Source organism: Oncorhynchus tshawytscha, linkage group LG02 (genome assembly GCF_018296145.1).
Source record: "Oncorhynchus tshawytscha isolate Ot180627B linkage group LG02, Otsh_v2.0, whole genome shotgun sequence".
In the NCBI taxonomy this organism is placed as follows: Eukaryota; Metazoa; Chordata; class Actinopteri; order Salmoniformes; family Salmonidae; genus Oncorhynchus; species Oncorhynchus tshawytscha.
Genome location: NC_056430.1, coordinates 65,339,821 through 65,361,318, shown reverse-complemented (window position 1 = coordinate 65,361,318; position 21,498 = coordinate 65,339,821). Strand labels below are relative to the sequence as shown.

General features: G+C 44.4%; 1 protein-coding gene across 1 annotated transcript; it reads right to left on the bottom strand.

Annotated features, from left to right (window-relative positions):
• Positions 1 to 1,677: 1,677 nt before the first annotated feature.
• On the bottom strand, positions 1,678 to 15,150 carry LOC112245560 (keratin, type I cytoskeletal 50 kDa-like). Its single transcript, XM_042305354.1, has 7 exons — positions 14,852 to 15,150; positions 5,690 to 5,787; positions 4,906 to 5,127; positions 3,869 to 4,094; positions 3,538 to 3,582; positions 2,733 to 2,964; positions 1,678 to 2,473 (listed from the first exon to the last, which is right to left on the bottom strand). The coding sequence occupies exons 1-7, from the start codon at positions 14,969 to 14,971 to the stop codon at positions 2,328 to 2,330; spliced, it is 1,089 nt and encodes a 362-aa protein (XP_042161288.1). The 5' UTR covers positions 14,972 to 15,150; the 3' UTR covers positions 1,678 to 2,327.
• Positions 15,151 to 21,498: the final 6,348 nt, after the last annotated feature.

The following is a 21,498-nucleotide window of genomic DNA, read 5'->3' as shown; positions in this document are numbered from 1 at the left end:
CACAATCCCCTCGTCAATGAGGTGGTAATTGAGTCGCCTTCTTTTAACAGAAGGTGATAGCCAAATCGGCATATTCTGAGGGAATGCGCACGGTGGAGACTTGGTCTGGACTCTCCACCGTTGTTGTACCTATGGAAACTCCTACACACCTGCCTGAGCACTCCTCTGACTACCCCTTCAGAGCCCTCTGTTGCCACAAAATCTTGGGGTTGTGACGGGTCAACCAGGGTATCCCGAGCACCACGGGAAACGAAGGAGAATCGATAAGGAAGAGACTAATTCTCTCCCCATGACCCCCCCTGCGTAACCATGTCCAGTGGAGCCGTGGCTTCCCTGATTAGCCCTGACCCTAATGGTCAGATATCTAAAGAGTGCACTGGGAAGGGCTTATCAACCTGAACAAGGGGGATCCTTAGACTATAAGCAAAACCACGGTCAATATAATTCCCAGCTGCGCCTGAATCTACTAGAAATCAACACATACATGTGAGCAACAGGGGACTCTGGGTGAGTCTGGGGCCTACTCACCTGGGGTGCCCAAACAGTGCCCTGCCTGTCGTCTTGACTCCCAGAAGAGCTCCTCCAGCACCGGTCAGCAATGTGCCCTCTTCGACCACATCTGGTGCAGGAAAGAGCTCCTCCTCCGGTCGCCCTTGCTGAAGCACCTCTGAGCTCCATGGGCGTCAGAGCAGAGGTGCTGGGGGATGAAACGGACAGAGCCCGATCCGGATGTCCGCGGGTGGCCAGCAAGTTGTCCAGCCGAATGGACATGTCCACCAGCTGGTCCAAGGTGAGGGTGGTATCTCTACAGGCTAGCTCCCTACGGACATCCTCACGCAAACTACACCTATAGTGATCGATCAAGGCCCTGTCATTCCATCCCACGCCGCTGGCCAAGGTCCAGAACTCCAGGGCGAAGTCCTGCGCACTCCTTTTCTCCTGCCTGAGATGGAACAGACGTTCACCCGCCGCTCGGCCCTCCGGTGGGTGGTCGAACACTGCCCGAAAGCGGTGGGTGAACTCTGGGTAGTGGTCCCTCGCCGAGTCTCCCTCATTCCAGACCGCGTTGGCCCACTCCAGTGCTTTGCCTGAGAGGCAGGAGACTAGGGCGTTCACGCTCTCACATCCCGAAGGAGCAGGGTGCATGGTTCCCAGGTAGAGCTCCTGCTGGAGTAAGAACCCCTGACACCCGGCAGCCGTCCCATCGCACTCCCTAAGGGAGCACGAGCCGAATGCCACTGGAGCCAGGTGACGAATGAGAGGGCTGTGGGGGTGGTTGTAGTGTGGCTGGTGGAGGAAGGGCAACTCTCTCCCACCTGTCCATCATTGCCATCACCTGATCCATTGCTGTTCCCAGACGCTGCAGTACGGCCGTATGTTGTTGGACGCGCTCCTCCATTAATGTCGGGAGAGCGTCTGCTCCTGCTGACTCCATCATGCCGGTGCGGGATTCTGTTGCGTTTACGCACTGAAGGTAGGTGAGGAGTCAAACGCAGGAGAGCAGAGATGTCAGTGTAGCGTATATTTTAATCGGGGCAAGTCCAAAAACACGGTACAGTACAATACCCCAAAACAATGGGAGGTAACAGTATTAAATTAAAGCAAATGAAAACCAGGTGTGAATGAACCAAAGACAAAACAAATGGAAAAGGAAACATGGATCGGTTATGGCTAGTAGGCCGGTGATGCCGACCCCCGAGCACCGAGGGAACAGGGAGAGGAACCACCTTCGGTGGAAGTCATGAGGGAGACAACGTGGAGATAAGGAAAAACAAAAATATATTTATTAACTAAATATTTCTTAACTAAAACTATATACAAGTAACAATGGTGTGTGTAGTCAGTATTTAGTAGTGTAAGTGAGTGGTTGCATGCATAGATGGTGAAAATGAGGGGTGTTGAGAGGTGCCAAAACAAACAAACCACAAAATGCCACAACCAAAAATAACAGTGTGTCTGCGTGGAGAGAGTCTCCTCAATGAACGGGGAAAGGTGTACTTATCCCCGGGACACACCTGAGCTCCGCCCCCTGACATCCTACCAAGGAAAACGAGCAAAGAGAAAGAATTTGGCAGACAGAGTGGCAGGGCCGCCACACTGGCTGTCGGCAAAATTACATCATTCTATCTCTATTAATCAAACTCTCAGTTTTTCAAGCATTAGATTCAGAGTTATATACTGTATGGAGAGTGTTTGTGGAGTCAACTCTAGTGCTGGACACCATGTTTTGGTGGAAAGATGTCGAATTGAAATCAAGTCATATGAAATGACAACACAAAATGTATCTGCTTTGACATCCATAATCACAGATTCATATAGTCAGTCTATTATAAAGCATTCATATATCTGAAACAAGTGAAACCACACAGCCCATTCTCATTCAACCACATAATCTTTATCGATGGTTCTGTTAACAGAACCATCACCTTTCCATCCACAATGGTCTGGGTCACGGTGATCATCTTGGTAACCCCTGTGGAGTCAAAAATGGACATGGAGTAAATCTCATTGCAACACTCATACTGAGCACTTTAAAGCATACTATTAGAATAATTTTTGTTTCTTCATATCTTCTTCATTAGTCCACTTTTGATACAGTCCAAAATAATTGTCAACTTCCGAATTTTGAAGATACAGTATTTTGCTTTTAGCTTAAAATCAAGCAGTCTCATGATGATGCATTTGGCAAGAAGTCTACAAAGGCTTATTGCCCGCTGTATACAATGGCTTACCTTGGGTGGAACTGTCGTCCTCTCCGTCCAGCAGCCTCCTGTTCTCTGCAATCTCCAGCTCCAGCCGGGTCTTGAGGTTCAGAAACATGTCGTACTCCTGCTTGTTGTGGGCGATGTTGGCGTGGAGCTGGGAGAGCTGGAGCTCCAGGCTAGTCACCATGCTCTGGAGCCCTGCCAGCTGAGCAGAGTAGCGTTTCTGGGTGTCTGCCAGCGTGGGCTCCAGGGAGGATTTCTATCAGGGGAGGAGGGAGTGGAAGGGATGAGTGGGTGAAGAGTGAAGTAGCACCAAGACACTGTCTTGGGTTAGTTTTGCATTTCTCCCCAATAATGGTTAAGTTTAGGATTGGGGGAGGGGAAGCTGATCCTAGATCTTTACTTAGGGAAAACTTCCCCCTGGAGCGGACTAGTTAGTATACTGGTGCCTTGTCCAATGACATGCTACCACAGTATGTGATACTGTTGCACAAGTTTTGCTTCTGTTCGCGGGGGATAGAGTGGGTACCCTCTCCAATGCACTACACACATGGATAATATTCGATTATTGTTATTATTATAACTCTGTTGCACAAAACTGTGTGAGAGGTTGTGAATCTGGTGCTCCAATGGACTACACACCCAGAAAAATGTTTGGTCAAGTCCAGACATGAGGTGGGCATGTTGCCAAGTTCAAAATGTCAGTAAGGTATTTAGTGTCAGAATAACGGCATGCAGAGAGACCTGGCATACATGCTATCACCCATGCCTGGGTTTTTATGGAGTGCGCGTGTGTGTGTATGTGTCCTTCGGACTCTGTGAGGCGGCTCACCAGCTGCTCATTGTTTGTCATGACTTCAATCTCCACTGTGGCCAGCTATACAGGTTAAAAGAAATAGCATTAGTCAACACAGTTTACCTCAGAGCCAACTCATTCAGTCTCTAAATTGATTTCCATGCATCAATAGATCATTAACCTCATCCTATACAGAGAATATACTTTCTTCATGCTTTAAACATGTTTTTTAATTGACACTTCAAATGTAAAAAATTTTAGGGCAGCTGAATTGCATTATTCTTATGATGAAAAAAACACCTTTAGAGAATAACTCTTTTAGATTAATGACTTCATATAGTAAAGATATCTTGGTCATTCAGCTCACCTTGCCCTGGTACCAGGCTTCCAGCTCTTTGCGGTTCTTGATGGCCACAGACTCGTAGTGCTTCCTAATCTCGGTCATCGCTGCGTTCAGGTCCTGGGATGGGGCAGCATCCACTGATACATTCACCTGGCTGCCCACGTGGGTCTTCACCAGGGCAATCTCCTGTAGGTCAAAGGTCAGAGGGCGTAACCTCAGGTAGTAACCATAACAACCAACCGTAGCTTGACTGTGATTAAACAGGTCTCAATGTTTTAGATCTGAGTATTTGCTATTACAGTGCAGCCCCACACGTGTGATTACATGTTTTTCAACCAGAGGACTTTTAACCTAATGGACTAAGCTATTGTCAACTAATCTAATGTCTCCTACTGGTCAATATATTACCCATTATTCACCATACATGAACTGTTATGTGTGAATTTGTGCATGTAAAAGTCACACAAAGGGTAATAGTGAGTTAATGGAAGAAAGTAAGAATACTAGGAAGTGTGAGGAGGGGGAGAGGAACTGTGTTGTAAAAAAAAAACACCCATCCACCTGTGTAAAGGAAATCCTGGTGTGATATCAGCAGTGGTTAGGTAGATGTCATATTTGTGTACTGAACATTAACTGCTCCAATAACACCCCATACAAAACAGGGCTAAGTACTCCTTAGTGGCCAATGATATCCTTCCGCCTAGCAACTGTCATGTGGATGCCGGCTGAAGTGAGTTTTTTGCTGCTGTAAGTGGAATGAAATACATGTAGGGTCCATTGTATATCGTCTTGTATATCGTCACTGAACACTAAGCAAATAAATAATATATTGTTCTAGTACTGTTTGCACTATTAGGGCAGTATTAACAAGTAAACATATGCATGTCATTCCTATTCAGATTCACTAGCACAAACATATCTGTTATACTGTAGGTGTGGCTGTGAGGAGGGAGGTGAAAACGTGTTGGCGTTGGTGGACATCAAAGATAAGAAGGTATGGCATTTTGTTAGATTGGTGTTGCTAACGCTTTGTGGTTTTGAATGGGTGTACTGTGAAAAACAGCTCCCCTGTGCTATACAGTGTGGTTGTACTGTGAATAACTGTTGGCCCGGAACAATCTGTTACCACCTGGTGGCTCCTCTTAAGCATGATGAGCTCGTCCTTCAGACCCTCGTACTGCATCTCCAGGTCAGAGCGGCCCAGGTTCATGTCATCCAGGACCCTCCTCAGACCACTGATGTCTGCCTCCACTGCCATCCTCATGGCCTGCTCTTTCGCATAGCTGAGCAGGGCAAAGGTCAAAAGTCATGCTAAGGTCACACAGGCTACCAATATGTTTTAAGATTGTAGTCTTTTGCTTTGTCTATGGAGTAGGGATGGCTTGACACAGGCAGTGTCTGAACACCCATTCTAGCGTACTAAATAGTGTGCAAAAAATAAATGAAATTTGAAAATAGTAATCCAAATGCATCATCTAATGCGCGAATGCATTGACTCCCACCACTCTTTCATTTTGGTACAGAGTGTCAATTAATCTGTTGTCAAACACGTGAGTCGGGAAAAGACAAGTGAATTCTACTACAGGTAGATCAAACGCCAAAATTAGTATGCAGTTTAAGTATGTAATACGCTAGCTAGTGTGGGTAATCGGACATGACCATTGATCAGTTTAGCCTTTTCCTCACTAATAGTTATGGATAAGATTTAGCTTGGGTAGGCTGATTATGGTTCTGTATCTAAAAGGGTAACTTCGACTCAGAGTGTGTTGTATAAAGCCTTGAGTGAAAGACAAAGGTTTTATATGAATAGTGTGTCATGATTCATAGTCGTTAGTAGCCCCTTACTTCATCTTGAAGTCCTCAGAAGCAAGCTTGGCATTGTCAATGTCCAGCACAGTCTTGGTATTGGACCTGGATGCCAAAAGAATCTGGATGACTGTGACCTGCAGCAGGAATAACAAAAATGTAACTTGGGCAGTGTCCCTTTTCCCTATATAGTGCATTACTTGTGACCAGGACCCATAGGGTTCTGGTCAAAATTAGGGCACATTTTAGGTAATATCATGCCATTTGCGACTCAGATTTGGTGGTATGAAGTAGTAGTTAATGACGTTATTTTAGTACGTAACCTGCATTGGCCTTCAAGGAACAGAACAAAAACGTCTTCTGCCAGAATTCCTTTTGGCTGAAACACCCCCATCCCATCTCACACACATTTCCCTCCTCACCCCCATAGACAGGAACATATGCAATAACTAACTGCCTGTGCACAGAAGAGCCAGCAAATAAATCAACAGAGATGATGGAGTAGGTGCTAATGGGAATAAGTTAACATTGTCAGCTGTCAAACGTCCCTAATTCTAACACACATGGAGTCACAAATGTAATCCGTGGAGTAACAAATGTAATCAGTGGAGTCACAAATGTAATCCGCGGAGTCCCAAATGTAATCCGTGGAGTCAAAAATGTAATCCATGGTGTCACAAGTGTTGTCACATTCATAAAAACATATTTTACCACTGTTGTGTTTGCAAAGCAAGAAATATGTTTGTAATATGTTCTGTGTTAACCAGAAAAAACCTGTCTTGCAGGTGGTGCTATTTTAAATGAATCATAAAACAACCAAATAGTTGTTGCTATTTGTAATGATATAATGATGTAATGATGTAATTATGTTATATAATTATCAGGAAGCCTAATTAGCCTGTTATTCAACCACCACTTAAATCTAGATGTAATACTTATTTCCGTAGCCTAATTACTATTACAATATCCTATTTCTAAACAGGTTGAACTACACTTAAGCAATAAGGCCAGCGGGGTTTTGGTATATGGCCAAAATGCCACCGTGGTACGGTATGCTGGTTGAAGTCGGAAGGTTTCATACACCTTAGCCAAATACGTTTTTAAACTCAGTGTTTCACAATTCCTGACATTTAATCCTAGTAAAAATTCCCTGTCTTAGGCCAGATAGGATCACCTCTTTATTTTAAGAATGTGAAATGTCAGAATAATAGTAGAGAGAATGATTTATTTCAGCTTTTATTTCACATTCCCAGTTGGTCAGAAGTTTACATACACTCAATTAGTATTTGGTAGAATTGCCTTTAAAGTGTTAAACTTGGGCCAAATGTTTCGGGTAGCCTTCAACAAGCTTCCCACAATAAGTTGGGTGAATTTTGTTCCATTCGTCCTGACAGAGCTGGTGTAACTGAGTCAGGTTTGTAGGCCTCCTTGCTCGTACATGCTTTTTCAGTTCTGCCCACAAATCTTCTATGGGGTTGAGGTCAGGGCTTTGTGATGGCCACTCCAATACCTTGACTTTGTTGTCCTTAAGCCATTTTGCCACAACTTTGGAAGTATGCTTGGGATCATTGTCCATTTGGAAGACCTAATTTGCGACCAAGCTTTAACTTCCTGACTGATGTCTTGAGATGTTGCTTCAATATATCCACATAATTTTTCTCCTCATGATGCCATCTATTTTGTGAAGTGCACCAGTCCCTCCTGGGACAAAGCACCCCCACAACATGATGCTGCCACCCCCGTGCTTCACGGTTGGGATGTTGTTCTTCAGCTTGCAAACCTCCCATGGTGTTTATACTTGCATACTATTGTTTGTACAGATGAAAGTGGTACCTTCAGGCATTTGGAAATTGCTCCCATGGATGAACCAGACTTGTAGAGGTCTACAAAAAAAATATTTTCTTTTGATTTTCCCATGATGTCAAGAACAGAGGCACTGAGTTTGAAGGTAGGCCTTGAAATACATCCACAAGGACATCTCCAATTGACTCAAATGATGTCAATTAGCCTGTCAGAAGCTTCTAAAGCCATGACATAATTTTCTGGAATTGTCTAAGCTGTTTAAAGGCACAGTCAACTTAGTATATGTAAACTTCTGTCCCACTGGAACTGCGATACAGTGAATTATAAGTGAAATAATCTGTTTGTAAACAATTGTTTGAAAAATTACTTGTGTCATGCACAAAGTATATGTCCTAACCGACTTGCCAAAACTATAGTTTGTTAACAAGAAATTTGTGGAGAGGTTGAAAAACAAGTTTTAATGACTCCAACCTAAGTGTATGTAAATTTCCGACTTCAACTGTATACCACCAGTGGCGATTTCAACATGTAAATCTTGGTGGGGCAAACTCAAAACAAATGTTGTAGATGCATACCAGCAAAGACACTACACAACACAGCACTAAACAATACATTAACTGCACTATAACGGTGCCCACAAACCTACATAAAGCTGTCCCGACAGCAGAGCTTTCTTTTCAGCACCATGGAGTGAATCCTGACCACTGCTACACCTGGCTATCAGCAGAGCCTTGTCTGGCAGCAAAACAGTTCATTCAGCCTCATTTACTGCCTTTAAAAAAACACAGTTGATATGGATGACTTGCTTAAACAAATGTGCTTTCTCCTGACAATTGATATGTACAAGCTATGGCATAAGGTATGTACAAGTATGTACTTGATATGTACAAGCTATGGCATACAAGCTATGGCATAATCTGTAATTTTCAATAAGACATTAATGAGCGAGCTAGGATGGACGCAGTCAATATAACTATTTGCACTTTTGAAATGTACAGTGACTGAATTCAGAACATGGGCTATTCTTACAGTATTCTCCCTGTACACTAAGTCAGAACCGTAGGATAAATAAAGGGAGCATATAAGCAGACAATGAAAGCGCTTACAATATTCAATGTTTACATTTCTCTAAACGCTATAGGCTACATGCGCACCACCAAGTAAGAACAGTAGGCTAAATTATGAGGGGAAAGGGGACCAACTTATTAGGGTAGTAACAGCTTACAACACAACATACACTTAGTATTACTTTCTTAACTACAGTATACATATCCCCCTGGCATAATACATAGTTTATGCAGCAGCATACAGTAAATTTGACTCTGTGCTCACTGTGCTCTGTAGTCAAGAGCTGTGATCACTTGAACAGGAAGGTAGTGCGGAAGGTCCTTCTTGTGGGGATATTTTGTCATCAAACTTTGTCATCAAATTCTGTCGTTCTCTGGATTTATTGCACTTTCAAGACACCTGGGAACTTGGAAAAAAATAACATTGAATCATGATGTCAGTGATCTTCAGGTCGGAGATCTAGAAAGAGGCCAGAGTTCCCGACTTGGAATTCCGAGTTGGATGACCATTCAAAACATATTTTTCCAGTCTGAGCTCATTTTCATTGCAATCTTTGCAGTTAGCCACTGATTCTTTCCAAACCACTCATTGTTGAATTTGCAAATTCCAACTTGTTGTGTAATGTTGATGTCAAATGACCAATGAGCACTCATACGTTTTATCTATAATTTCTATTCATATGACACGGATTGAAAGTAAAGGATTTGCTGGTAGATTGTCGACGTGATTCATGATGATGACTAGCTTAATAGCTAAGATTTATTTTGAAAGTATGATGTTGACACGACCAGTCCAATCAAAGCCACGGTAGATATTTAATTATTATTATTTATTTTATTTATTTAACCTTTATTTAACTAGGCAAGTCAATTAAGAATAACTTCTTATTTACAATGATGGCCTACCGGGGAACAGTGGGTTAACGACAGATTTTTACCTTGTCAGCTCAGAGATTCGATCCCGCAACCTTTTGGTAACTGGCTCAACTCTCTAACCACTAGGCTACCTGCCGCCCCACCGAGCCACTGCCTGTCCACCCGGCTATCATCCAGAAGGTGAGGTCAGTATAGATGCATCAAAGCTGGGACCGAGAGACTGAAAAACAGCTTCTATCTCAAGGCCATCAGACTGTTAAATAGCCATCACTAGCATATTAGAGGCTGCTGCCCTATATACATAGACTTGAAATCACTGGCCTCTTTAATAATTGGAACACAATTCACTTTAATAATGTTTACATATTTTGCATTACTCATCTCATATGTATATACTGTATTCTGTCCTATTATTTGGTCAGACCAGGGTGTGACATGGGTTTATTTTGTGTTGTGTTTATGTATGGGGGTTTTTCGTAGGTTTTGGGATTGTGGCTTAGTGGGGTTTTCTAGCATAGTCTATGGTTGCCTGAGGCGGTTCTCAATCAGAGGCAGGTGATTCTCGTTGTCTCTGATTGGGAACCATATTTAGGCAGCCATATTCTTTGAGTGTTTCGTGGGTGATTGTTCCTGTCTCTGTGTTTATTGTCACCAGTTTAGGCTGTTTCGGTTTTCACGTTATGTTTATTGTTTTTGTATTGTTCGTGTTTCATCGTAATTAAAGATGTATCATATTAACCACGCTGCATTTTGGTCCGACTCTCTTTCACCCGAAGAAAACCGTAACAGAATCACCCACCACACCAGGACCAAGCGGCGTGGTGACAGGCAGCGGCAGCAGGAGCTACGAAGTTTGGAATATACGACTTGGGAGGAAATAGACAGGTGGGCGGTCGACCCAGAGAGAGTGCCGGAGCCCGCCTGGGATTCGCTGGAGCAGTGCGAAGAGGGGTATAGAAGAATGGAGTTGAAGAGACAAGCACGGCGGTGCAGAAGGAAGCCAGAGAGTCAGCCCCAAAAATGTCTTGGGGGGGGGGCTCAGGGAGAGTGTGGCAGAGTCAGGGTTCAGACCTGAGCCAACTCCCCCTGTTTATCGTGAGGAGCAGCGATCACAGGACTTCTGGACTTGGGAGGAGATATTGGACGGAAAAGGACCCTGGGCACAGCCTGGAGAATATCCCCGCCCCAAAGAAGAACTGGAGGCGACGAAAGCGGAGAGGCGCTGGTATGAAGAGGCAGCACGGCGACGCGGATGGAAGCCTGAGTGTCAGCCCCAAAAATGTATTGGGGGGGGGGCTCACAGGGAGTATGGCTACGCCAGGTAGGAGACCTGCGCAAACTTCCTGTGCTTACCGGGGGGCTAAAGAGACCGGGCAGGCACCGTGTTATGCTGTGGAGCGCACGTGTCTCCAGTGCGGGTGCATAGCCCGGTGCGGTACATACCAGCTCCTCGTATTGGCCGGGCTAGAGTGGGCATCGAGCCAGGTAAGGTTGGGCAGGCTCGGTGCTCAAGAGCTCCAGTGCGCCTGCACGGTCCGGTCTATCCAGTGCCACCTCCACATACCAGTCCTCCGGTTGCAGCTCCCCGTACCAGGCTTCCTGTGCGTGTTCTCGGCCCAGTACCACCAGTGCCAGCACTACGCATCAGTCCTACAGTGCGCCTCGCCTGTTTAGCGCTGTCAGAGCCTTCTTCATCTCCAGCGCTGCCGGAGTCTCCCGCCTGTTTAGCGCTGCCAGAGCCTTCCTCCTCTCCAGCGATGCCGGAGTCACCCTCCTGTTTAGCGCTGCCAGAGCCTTCTTCCTCTCCAGCGCTACCGGAGTCTCCCGCCTGTCTAGCGCTATCAGAGCCTTCCTCCTCTCCAGCGCTGCCGGAGTCTCCTGCCTGTTCAGCGCAGCCAGAGCTGCCAGTCTGCATGGAGCAGCCAGAGCTGCCAGTCTGCATAGAGCAGCCAGAGCTGCCAGTCTGCATGGAGCTGCCAGTCTGCATAGAGCAGCCAGAGCTGCCAGTCGGCATGGAGCAGCCAGAGCTGCCAGTCGGCATGGAGCAGCCAGAGCTGTCAGTCTGCATGGAGCAGCCAGAGCTGTCAGTCTACATGGAGCAGCCAGAGCTGCCAGTCTGCATGGAGCAGCCAGAGCTGCCAGTCTGCATGGAGCAGCCAGAGCTGCCAGTCTGCATGGAGCAGCCAAAGTCAGTCAGCCAGAGCAGAGCTGCCAGTCTGCATGGAGCAGCCAGAGCAGCTAGATCCGCCAGTCAGCCAGGATCCGCCAGATCTGCCAGTCAGCCAGGATCCGCCAGTCAGCCATGATCTTCCAGATCCGCCAGTCAGCCAGGATCCGCCAGTCAGCCAGGATCTTCCAGATCCGCCAGTCAGCCAGGATCCGCCAGTCAGCCAGGATCTTCCAGATCCGCCAGTCAGCCAGGATCCGCCAGTCAGCCAGGATCTTCCAGATCCACCAGTCAGCCAGGATCCGCCAGTCAGCCAGGATCTTCCAGATCCGCCAGTCAGCCAGGATCCGCCAGTCAGCCAGGATCTTCCAGATCCGCCAGTCAGCCAGGATCCGCCAGTCAGCCAGGATCTTCCAGATCCGCCGGTCAGCCAGGATCCGCCAGTCAGCCAGGATCTTCCAGATCCGCCGGTCAGCCAGGATCCGCCAGTCAGCCAGGATCTTCCAGATCCGCCAGTCAGCCAGGATCCGCCAGTCAGCCAGGATCTTCCAGATCCGCCGGTCAGCCAGGATCCGCCAGTCAGCCAGGATCTTCCAGATCCGCCGGTCAGCCAGGATCCGCCAGTCAGCCAGGATCTTCCAGATCCGCCGGTCAGCCAGGATCCGCCAGTCAGCCAGGATCTGCCGGAAACGCCAGTCAGCCAGGATGCACCAAACTATAGCAGCACCTTCATCAACACGTTCCCTTTCTTTCAGCCTGGGGTCTCTTTACTGCCCCACCGTCCTCTACAGTTCCCTGTGTGTCACTCTCAGGATCTCTCTGTGCCTGTTCTCTCTCGATTGTTGTGCTGTTTTCCGTGGAATGCATTTGGTTAATGTGACGCCGCCAGATTTGGTCTGGGCTCACTTGAACCTGGTAAGTTCTGGGTCCCGTTTGTGTGTGTACGGCCCCTCTTGTCCATTTCCCTCCTCTTCTGTAGTCTCGCACCATCACTTCCTGTCCTGTTTGGAGATGGCGCTCCCGGCCACCGGAGAGCATCTTGGCTTGTTTGTTCAGCACTTCATTACGCGTGTTTGGCTTCATGATGTCCAGCTGTGTGCGGAGAGGCCTCCCGAACATCAGTGCGGCTGGGCTTTCATTTGTCGTGGCATGTGGGGTGTTTCGGTAGGAGGCCAGGAACTTGGCCAGTTTTGTTTGCAAAGTCCCTTCGTCTCGTTTTGCTGCACGGAGTCCTTGCTTTAGGGTTTGCACAAAGCGTTCTGCCAGCCCATTGGTGGCAGGGTGGTATGGAGCTGAGGTTGAGTGTTTGATTCCATTTACTGACATGAATCTTGTAAACTCGTCACTTACAAAAACTTGCGCGTTGTCACTTACCAGCTGCAGTGGCAAACCGAAGCGTGCAAACGTTGTTCTGAGACACTCTATCGTCTGAGCTGAGGTGGAGGAGTCAGTGCAAAACACCTCTGGCCATTTGGAATGGGCATCCACTATAACCAGAAACATGTGCTTTTCAAAGGGACCAGCGTAGTCCACATGAATTCTCTGCCATGGCTCTGCGGGCCATTCCCATGGGTGGACTGGGACAGGAGCAGGCATGTGAAGGGTTTCCAAACATCCGCTACAGTTCTTCGCCATGTTTTTGTTGATCCAGACCTGCATTTTCACACTGCTCTGTCCACCGCCATGTCCTATTCTTTTCCAGGAGCTGATTTAGAGGCTGGAGTACTGCTGAAAGGTTTGGGAGGAATCTTCTGTAGTAATTGATCAGTCCCGTGAAAGATCTCACTTCTGTGATATTTTTTGGTCGTGGTGCCTGTACCACTGCCTCGATTTTGTCCTGTGTTTTGTGCAATCCATTACAGTCAATCTCATGTCCACAGAAGACAATCTTGTCTTTGAAGAACTCACACTTCTTTAAGTTTGCCTGTAGACCATACTCTTTCAGTCTTTTCAGGACCTCTTCCAGGTTAGCCAGGTGCTCTTTGTCGGTGCGTCCTGTTATGATCATGTCATCCAGGATACACTGGGTTCCTGGGATTCCTTGCAAAATCTGGTCAATAGTTCGTTGCCAAATGGCTGAGGCTGATGCAATGCCAAAAACCAGGCGGTTATACCTGTATAGACCTTTGTGTGTGTTTATTGTCAAGTACTGTTTGGAACTCTCTTCAACCGGTAGCTGCAGATAAGCCTGTTTCAGATCGATTTTACTGAAGTGTTTCCCACCAGCTAGTGCAGCAAAGATGTCATTCAGGCGTGGTAGGGGGTATTGCTCCACATGCAACATTGAATTCACAGTTACCTTGAAGTCCCCACACATTCTAACAGAGCCGTCTTTCTTCACAATAGGAACTATGGGTGTGGCCCATTCGCTTCTGTCCACTTTCGTCAGGATCCCTGTATCCTGCAAGCGATCGATTTCCGCTTCCACATTTGGTCTCAGGGAGTATGGAACAGATCTGGCTTTGCAGAATTTGGGGGTTGCATCATCTCTTAGTACAAGTTTTGCTGTGAAGCCTTTTACTGTTCCCATCTGATCACTGAAAACTGTGTTGTATTTCTTCCGCAAGTGTTCTAGTGGCAGTGATTCAGATGAACGATTAATTGGTACAATGGAGTTAAACACAGTGACTTCTCCCAGCAGGAGCATAATATGGGTGACACCAGATATCGAAGGCAAACCCCTCAAAATGGAGCTGGACACAGGACACAGGATCTGCAGTGTCTATAATTTCCACTAGTGTTTGGTCTGTGCCTTTCTCTTTGGACTGGAATGTGTGGAGCATTTTCAAGTCACACCAGTTAAGCTTTATTTTTGAAAGCCATTCCCTGCCAAATAATGGGGGGCCAGTTCCAGGCACCACATACAGCTGTAACTGCTGTGTTTGCCCCCCATAATGCACTCTGACCTGCAACGCCCCCATTGGGCTCAATCTCTCTCCTGAGTATGTCTTCAGCAACACATTTGTGTTCTTCAGCTTGATAGCCTTAAAGTGCTCATTATAGACGGTAGTGGAAATTATAGACACTGCAGATCCTGTGTCCAGCTCCATTTTGAGGGGTTTGCCTTCGATATCTGAATGTTTTATTTGAGGGCTTCAGAGGGGCAGTCAGATCCCTTAGCAAACTGTATGTTTTTGGGCCAATTAAACTCAACAACGCTGGTGCTCTTTTGTTAGCAGCAATGTCGTTTGCAATGAAGTACTGTTCCAGTCGTTCAATGTAAGTTGCCCAGTTTTCCTGCGTGTCATCAAACACATCTATTTTCCCGATGCTAGCCATTCTCTTTACCTCCGGCTCCACGGGTCTTTGATCTGCCGCCTCGTTCTCGTCAGCTCTCCCCTCGTCTTCACTGCTTGCTAGCTGTTGTGCTACAGGGTCAAAATCTTCCTCTCTTCCTACGAACTCCATCTGTATTCGTGATGCACACTGCAGGTAATCATCCTCGTCGCCATTGTAGTGTCTTAACACTTAGTACTTATTTATGTAATAAGAAAGACTCGGAATACAAGCAATTGAACTGGAGCTTCACATTTACTCAAACGAGTTAGTACCAGAATAACATAGAACAACTCTGCGCATCACCAAGGGTGCTCCATCCTTAAAGGGGACATCCGTAATTAACAGAACATAACAACAACATTGGATATAATTTCACACAGTTTCATCATGATAATGGGTGTAGCCTGCAGCAAACGATTACAGCCTAATTAGCACATTATTGATTTGGTTAACTTTCATTGAGGTGACATAATAAAGGTTTTCTGTGATTGTATTGACTAGGTCCTGAGCACAGTAAGGTGAAGTTAATTTGGTTCCTATTTTGAAAGTTTGATAAATTGTGCATAATGACATGTATATTTAATTGTGAAACAAATGTATTTAGGGTGTTAGACTGTATTATATACTGTATATTATCATATACTGTATTTCAATGCTATGCATGTGTATGTGCCAGTGTTTGTGTTGCTTCACAGTCCCCGCTGTTCCATAAGGTGTTTTTTTTTTTAATCTGTTTTTTCAAATCTAATTTTACTGCTTGCGTCAGTTACTTGATTTGGAGTAGAGTTCCATGTTGTCATGGCTCTATGGACTACTGTGTGCCTCCCATAGTCTGTTCTGGACTTGGGGACTGTGAAGAGACCTCTTGTGGCATGTCTTGTGAGGTATGCATGGGTGTCTGAGCTGTGTGCCAGTAGTTTAGAAAGACAGCTCGGTGCATTCAACATGTCAATACCTCTCATAAATACAAGTAGTGATGAAGTCAATCTCTCCTCCACTTTCAGCCAAGAGAGATTGACATGCACATTATTAATATTAGCTCTCTTTGTACATCCATGGGCCAGTCGTGCTGCCCTGTTCTGAGCCAATTGCAATTTTCCTAAGTCCTTTTTTGTAGCTACTACTGCATCAATATGTTTTGACCATGACAGTTTATAATGTAGTGTTACTCCAAGCAGTTTAGTCGTCTCAACTTGCTCAATTTCCACATTGTTTAGTACAAGATTTAGTTGAGGTTTAGGGTTTAGTGAGTGTTTTGTTCCAAATACAATTATTTTCGTTTTAGAAATATTTAGGGCTAGCATATTCCTTGCCACCCACTCTGAAACTAACTATATCTCTATGTTGATTGTTGCAGTCATTTCAGTCGCTGTAGTAGCTGACGTGTATAGTGTTGAGTCATCCGCATACATAGAAACTCTGGCTTTACTCAAAGTCAGTGGCATGTCATTAGTAAAAAGAAATGTAAAGCAAAGGGCCTAAACAGCTACCCTAGGGAATTCCTAATTCTAACTGGATTATATTTGATAGGCTTCCATTAAAGAACACCCTCTGGGTTCTGTTAGACAAGTAACTCTTTATCCACATTATAGCAGGTGGTGTAAAATCATAACACATACGTTTTTCGAGCAGCAGACTATGATCAATAATGTCAAAAGCTGCACTGAAGTCTAACAAGACAGCCCCCACAATAATTTTATCATCAATTTCTCTCAGCCAATCATCAGTCGTTTGTGTAAATGCTGTGCTTGTTGAGTGTCCTTCCCTATTAAGCATGCTGAAACTCTGTTGTCAGTTTGTTTACTGTAAAATAGCATTGTTAAACACATTTTTTCCCAGAAGTTTACTAAGGGTTGGTAACAGGCTGATTGGTTGGCTATCTAAGCCAGTAAAGGGGGCTTTACTATTCTTGGGTAGTGGAATGACTTTAGCTTCCCTCCAGGCCTGAGGGCACATGCTCTCCAGTAGGCTTAAATAGAAGATGTGGCAAATAGGAGTGGCAATATCATCTGCTATTATCCTCAGTAATTTTCCATCTAGATTGTCAGACCCTGGTGGCTTGTCATTGTTGATAGACAACAATCATTTTTTCACCTCTTTCACACTGACTTTACGGAATTCAAAAGTACAGTTCTTGTCTTTCATAATTTGGTCCGATATTCTTGGATGTGTAGTGTCAGCGTTTGTTGTTGGCATGTCATCCCTAAGTTTGCTTATCTTTCCAATGAAAAAGTCATAAAGTAGTTGCAATATCACTGGGCTTTGTGATGAATGAGCCATCTGATTAAAAAAAATAATTTAAGGTGCCTCAACTCTTTTTATTATCATTCTTTATATAATGTGTAGTTTATTTTTATTTTTAAATTTGATTTCTTAATTTGCAGTACGTTTGCCAATCAGTTGGGCTGCCAGACTTAATTGACATACCTTTTTTCCTCATGCCTCTCAACCTTACAATTTTTTAATTCCTCATCAATCCATGGGATTTAACAGTTTTTACAGTCATTTTCTTAATGGGTGCGTGCTTATTAATAACTGGAATAAGTACTTTCATAAATGCGTCAAGTGCAGCGTCTGGTTGCTCCTCATTACACACCACAGAACAGGTGATATTCTTTACATCATCAACATATGAATCACTACAAAATGTATTTTACACTATATTAGGCCCAGCCTTTAGAACTTTGGTTTTCCTAGATATGGTTATTATATTGTGATCACTACATCCTATGGATATTTTTACTGCTTTAAAGCAAATATCTGTAGCGTTAGTAAAAATGTGATCAATACATGTTGATGATTTCATTCCTGTGCTGGTTGAACTACCCTGGTAGGTTGACTGACAACCTGATCCAGGTTGCAGGCACTGGTTACAGTTTGAAGTTGTTTTCTGAGTGGGCAGCTTGATGATAGCCAGTCAATATTTAAATCACCCAGAAAATATATTTCTCTGTTGATATCGCAACCATTATCAAGCATTCCACACATATTATCCAGATACTGACAGTTAGCGCTTGGTGGTCTATAGCAGCTTCCCACAAGAATGGGCTTCAAGTGAGGCAGATGAATCTGTAGCCATATTACTTCAACAGTATTTAACATTAGATTGTCTCTAAGCTTTACATGAATGTGGTTCTGAATATAGTCCGCAACAGCGCCTCCGTTTCCGTCTTTCGGTAGATGTTATAACCATGTATTGCTACAACTGTATTATCAAATGTATTATCTAAGTGAGTTTCAGAGATAGTCAGAATATTACTGTCATCTGTTACAAGCAAGTTATTGACTTCATGGACCTTGTTTCTTAGGCTACATATGTTAATATGGGCTATTTGTAGCACTTTCCTGGGTTGCTTGATTGTTTTTAATGCTTTACTGGGAAGCTTATCAGAGGTAGACTTACTCATGTTATTTACATTGGAGCTGATAGTGCAGGGTGAGCTGCATAAAGTGGTCTTCCTACTATTGCACATCGCCTCAGTGCTAACAGTGTAACTCTGATTTATAGGCTCATGATTACTGCTTACAATAGCTGTAGGATAAACAGATGTACTCGGTGCAATTAGGGGTAGATAAATTTAATGACTTACATTGTGTTTGCCAATGCCCCTAAGATCATGTACATTCGACGCAGCATTATGATGACTCATTGTCACAATGGTAGGGATTAACTGAGCTGGTCTTGGCTCATTTACCAGTCATTGTTTCAACGCAGCCTTGAAATGCGTGGACAGAGTCCAGGAGCCAAGATGATTTGGATGGACTCCGTCATTCCTGTAGAGTATCTTCTGTTTCCAGAAGGTGTCAAAGTTATCAATAAAAGTGGCTCCAGCAGAGCTACAGTAGTCTTTTAGCCAGATGTGTGATGGCAGCAGTCTGCTGAATCTTTCACACCCGCGGCCCAAAGATGGTACTGGACCTGAAATTATTGGCCTTTTTCTTTTAGTCTTTTAATGCTAAAATCAGTTATATAAAATCCATTTTCAAATGTTCCGAGCTTGCCCTCCTGATGTCGCTTGACCCCACATGGACAACGACAGTGTCAGCTCCCGGCATCTATGGTAGAACAGTCGGAAGCAGCCTTGTTATGTCCTGTATGCGTGCTCCTCGGTAGCACAGGGTTTTTGCCTTGGGGACCGAGATGTTTCTCACCATAGAGCTTCCTATGATGATAGCTGGTCATGTTGAATGGGCCGGTCTCTCTGGCAGCCTCACGGTCTGAACCCAGGTAGAAGCCACCGGAGAGGGAGACAGAGCCGTGGACGAAGACGCAGGTATCTCCGGATCCAATCTTGATTGGGAAGCCACCACGGACGACGGCCTGTAGAAAATAGTAAAAAATTAAGAAAAACCCTTGAATGAGTAGCTGTGTACAAACTTTTGACTGGTGCTGTATATATACGTATATATTGTCTTGCTAAACAGGTGGGGCTCAAATCAAGTGGGGCTCTGAATGAAGGATCGCCACAGTGTACCACAAACCCCTGAGGTGACTTTTTGCTATTATAAACAGGTTCCCAGCATAATTAGACCAGTAAACAATATTTTTTTCCCTCATACCCATAGTATATTGTCTCATATACCACAGCTTTCAGACAATCAGCATCCAGGTGCCAAACTACCTGGTTTATACACTGTTGGTATTGTATTGTTGATCCAGGTACCAAAACAATCATGATCAAGGATCATGTCCTACTTGGCTAAATAAAAAAAGGATGTGCCTTGGATTATAGACTTTACTTCTGGCAATGATTACGCAACAGTTGTGATATGATCTGGAAGGTTCAGTGGTTTTGATGTCTCTCCCTGCTACCACTAGAGTGCGCACTATAACCACAGGTATTATGTCCACCAATCAGGTTGACTTGCAGTAGGGTGTGGCCATGGAGATTTATTGTACGGGTGTGGATAGGTGACGAAGGATGGCCAGACAACACAGGCACTCTGTCTCTGTTGATACGTGCAATGAAAAGAACAGATCAAATTTTAATTAAACAACTCTTTATGCTTTGCGGCAATGTACTGTCTGTACTGTCTGTAGCCCTGGGATAACATTTTAGACATAGATATGTACACCCACATGATCATATTATTCTACCATTATCACAGAGTAGCATATGTTCTGCTATGAAAAACATTGGCTGTATATTTTGTCTGCTTGCTCATAATCATACAAAAATATTTTATCGTCATGTCTAATTGACTTTGAAAGATTTCCAAACTTAAGTTTGATAAAGATGAGGACCAGCCTTTTCAACATCATGTTTGAATGCATTTTTACATCCAAAACTACAATGATGTAGTGTAGGCCTATATACCAATGAAATCGGCTTACAATAACCTTGTTTATATTGCAGGGGTTTACTCACAGGAGGCACAACACAATGTCGGATTTTGGGTATCCAAAGATGATGGTATGTGACATCAAATTAAGCTCATAATAGACACACTATAATTAATGAATGCACATCTTCATGCTTCATGAATTCATGCTTAGCATTCATGACTATTAATGACAAGCACCAAGGAGTAATTCAAATATTTCAATTATACACTCATACAGTGCACTGAGTCTCACATAAAGTATACTGTATACTGTATTTCTGCTAGTTCCCAACACATATGATTGCCATACTCACACCATTGTACTCTTCAACCTTTGTTGTTTACCATATTCACAGGTGATAAACAGCTGCATTAAAGACATAAACAACTACTTTGTTGTCTTTAGTTTTTTTATGTATCTCAGTTGTTTTTATGTGTATGTTACAGTCCAATCACAAGCTACGTGGACGTTTATGTATGTGACAATAGATGTGCCATTGGGTTTCATTGCTGCAGCCCAAACATATTTAACAACTTCACCTGTCACTCAGAAATTAAGGAACAGGCAATTACAGGCTTGTGATAGGCATGGGAACGGTGTACCGGCCATCAGCTCTCACTGTGTCATTGGCTATTGTGATTGATGACAACAACACTGTGACACTGTATCCGTCTGTACTCATGATAGGAATCCAGACGATCGAGACTTTGACAATAGACAAGGAGACATTCAAGAATGAGTAAGGAAAACACTCACACCCGATGATGATATATTCACCTTCTGGTACTATGTGATCAGGTGCAATCGCCATGGCAGCCATGTTGTAAATAAATAGTAACCAGGGCCCATATTCACAAAGCATCTCATATACAGTAATCATATAATCCTATCCATTATGATCTAAAAGGAAAAAACTGGTCCTAGATCAGTGTTCCTAATCCTACTACTCTTACTCCTAGTCTATGTTTTTTTAATACAGGCCCCTGGTTTGGGCCATGCCATAGAGCGATACAGTACATACTAGAGATAGATGGGTAGAAGTCATCCAAAACTACAATGATGATGAACTACAATGAAACTCCAAAACTTTCCACCTGGCTACTCCTACCCTGGTCAACAGCACTGCACCCCCAACAGCAACTCGCCCAAGCCTTCCCCATTTCTCCTTCTCCCAAATCCATTCAGCTGATGTTCTGAAAGAGCTGCAAAATCTGGACCCCTACAAATCAGCCGGGCTAGACAATCTGGACCCTTTCTTTATAAAATGATCTGCCGAAATTGTTGCCACCCCTATTACTAGCCTGTTCAACCTCTCTTTCGTGTCGTCTGA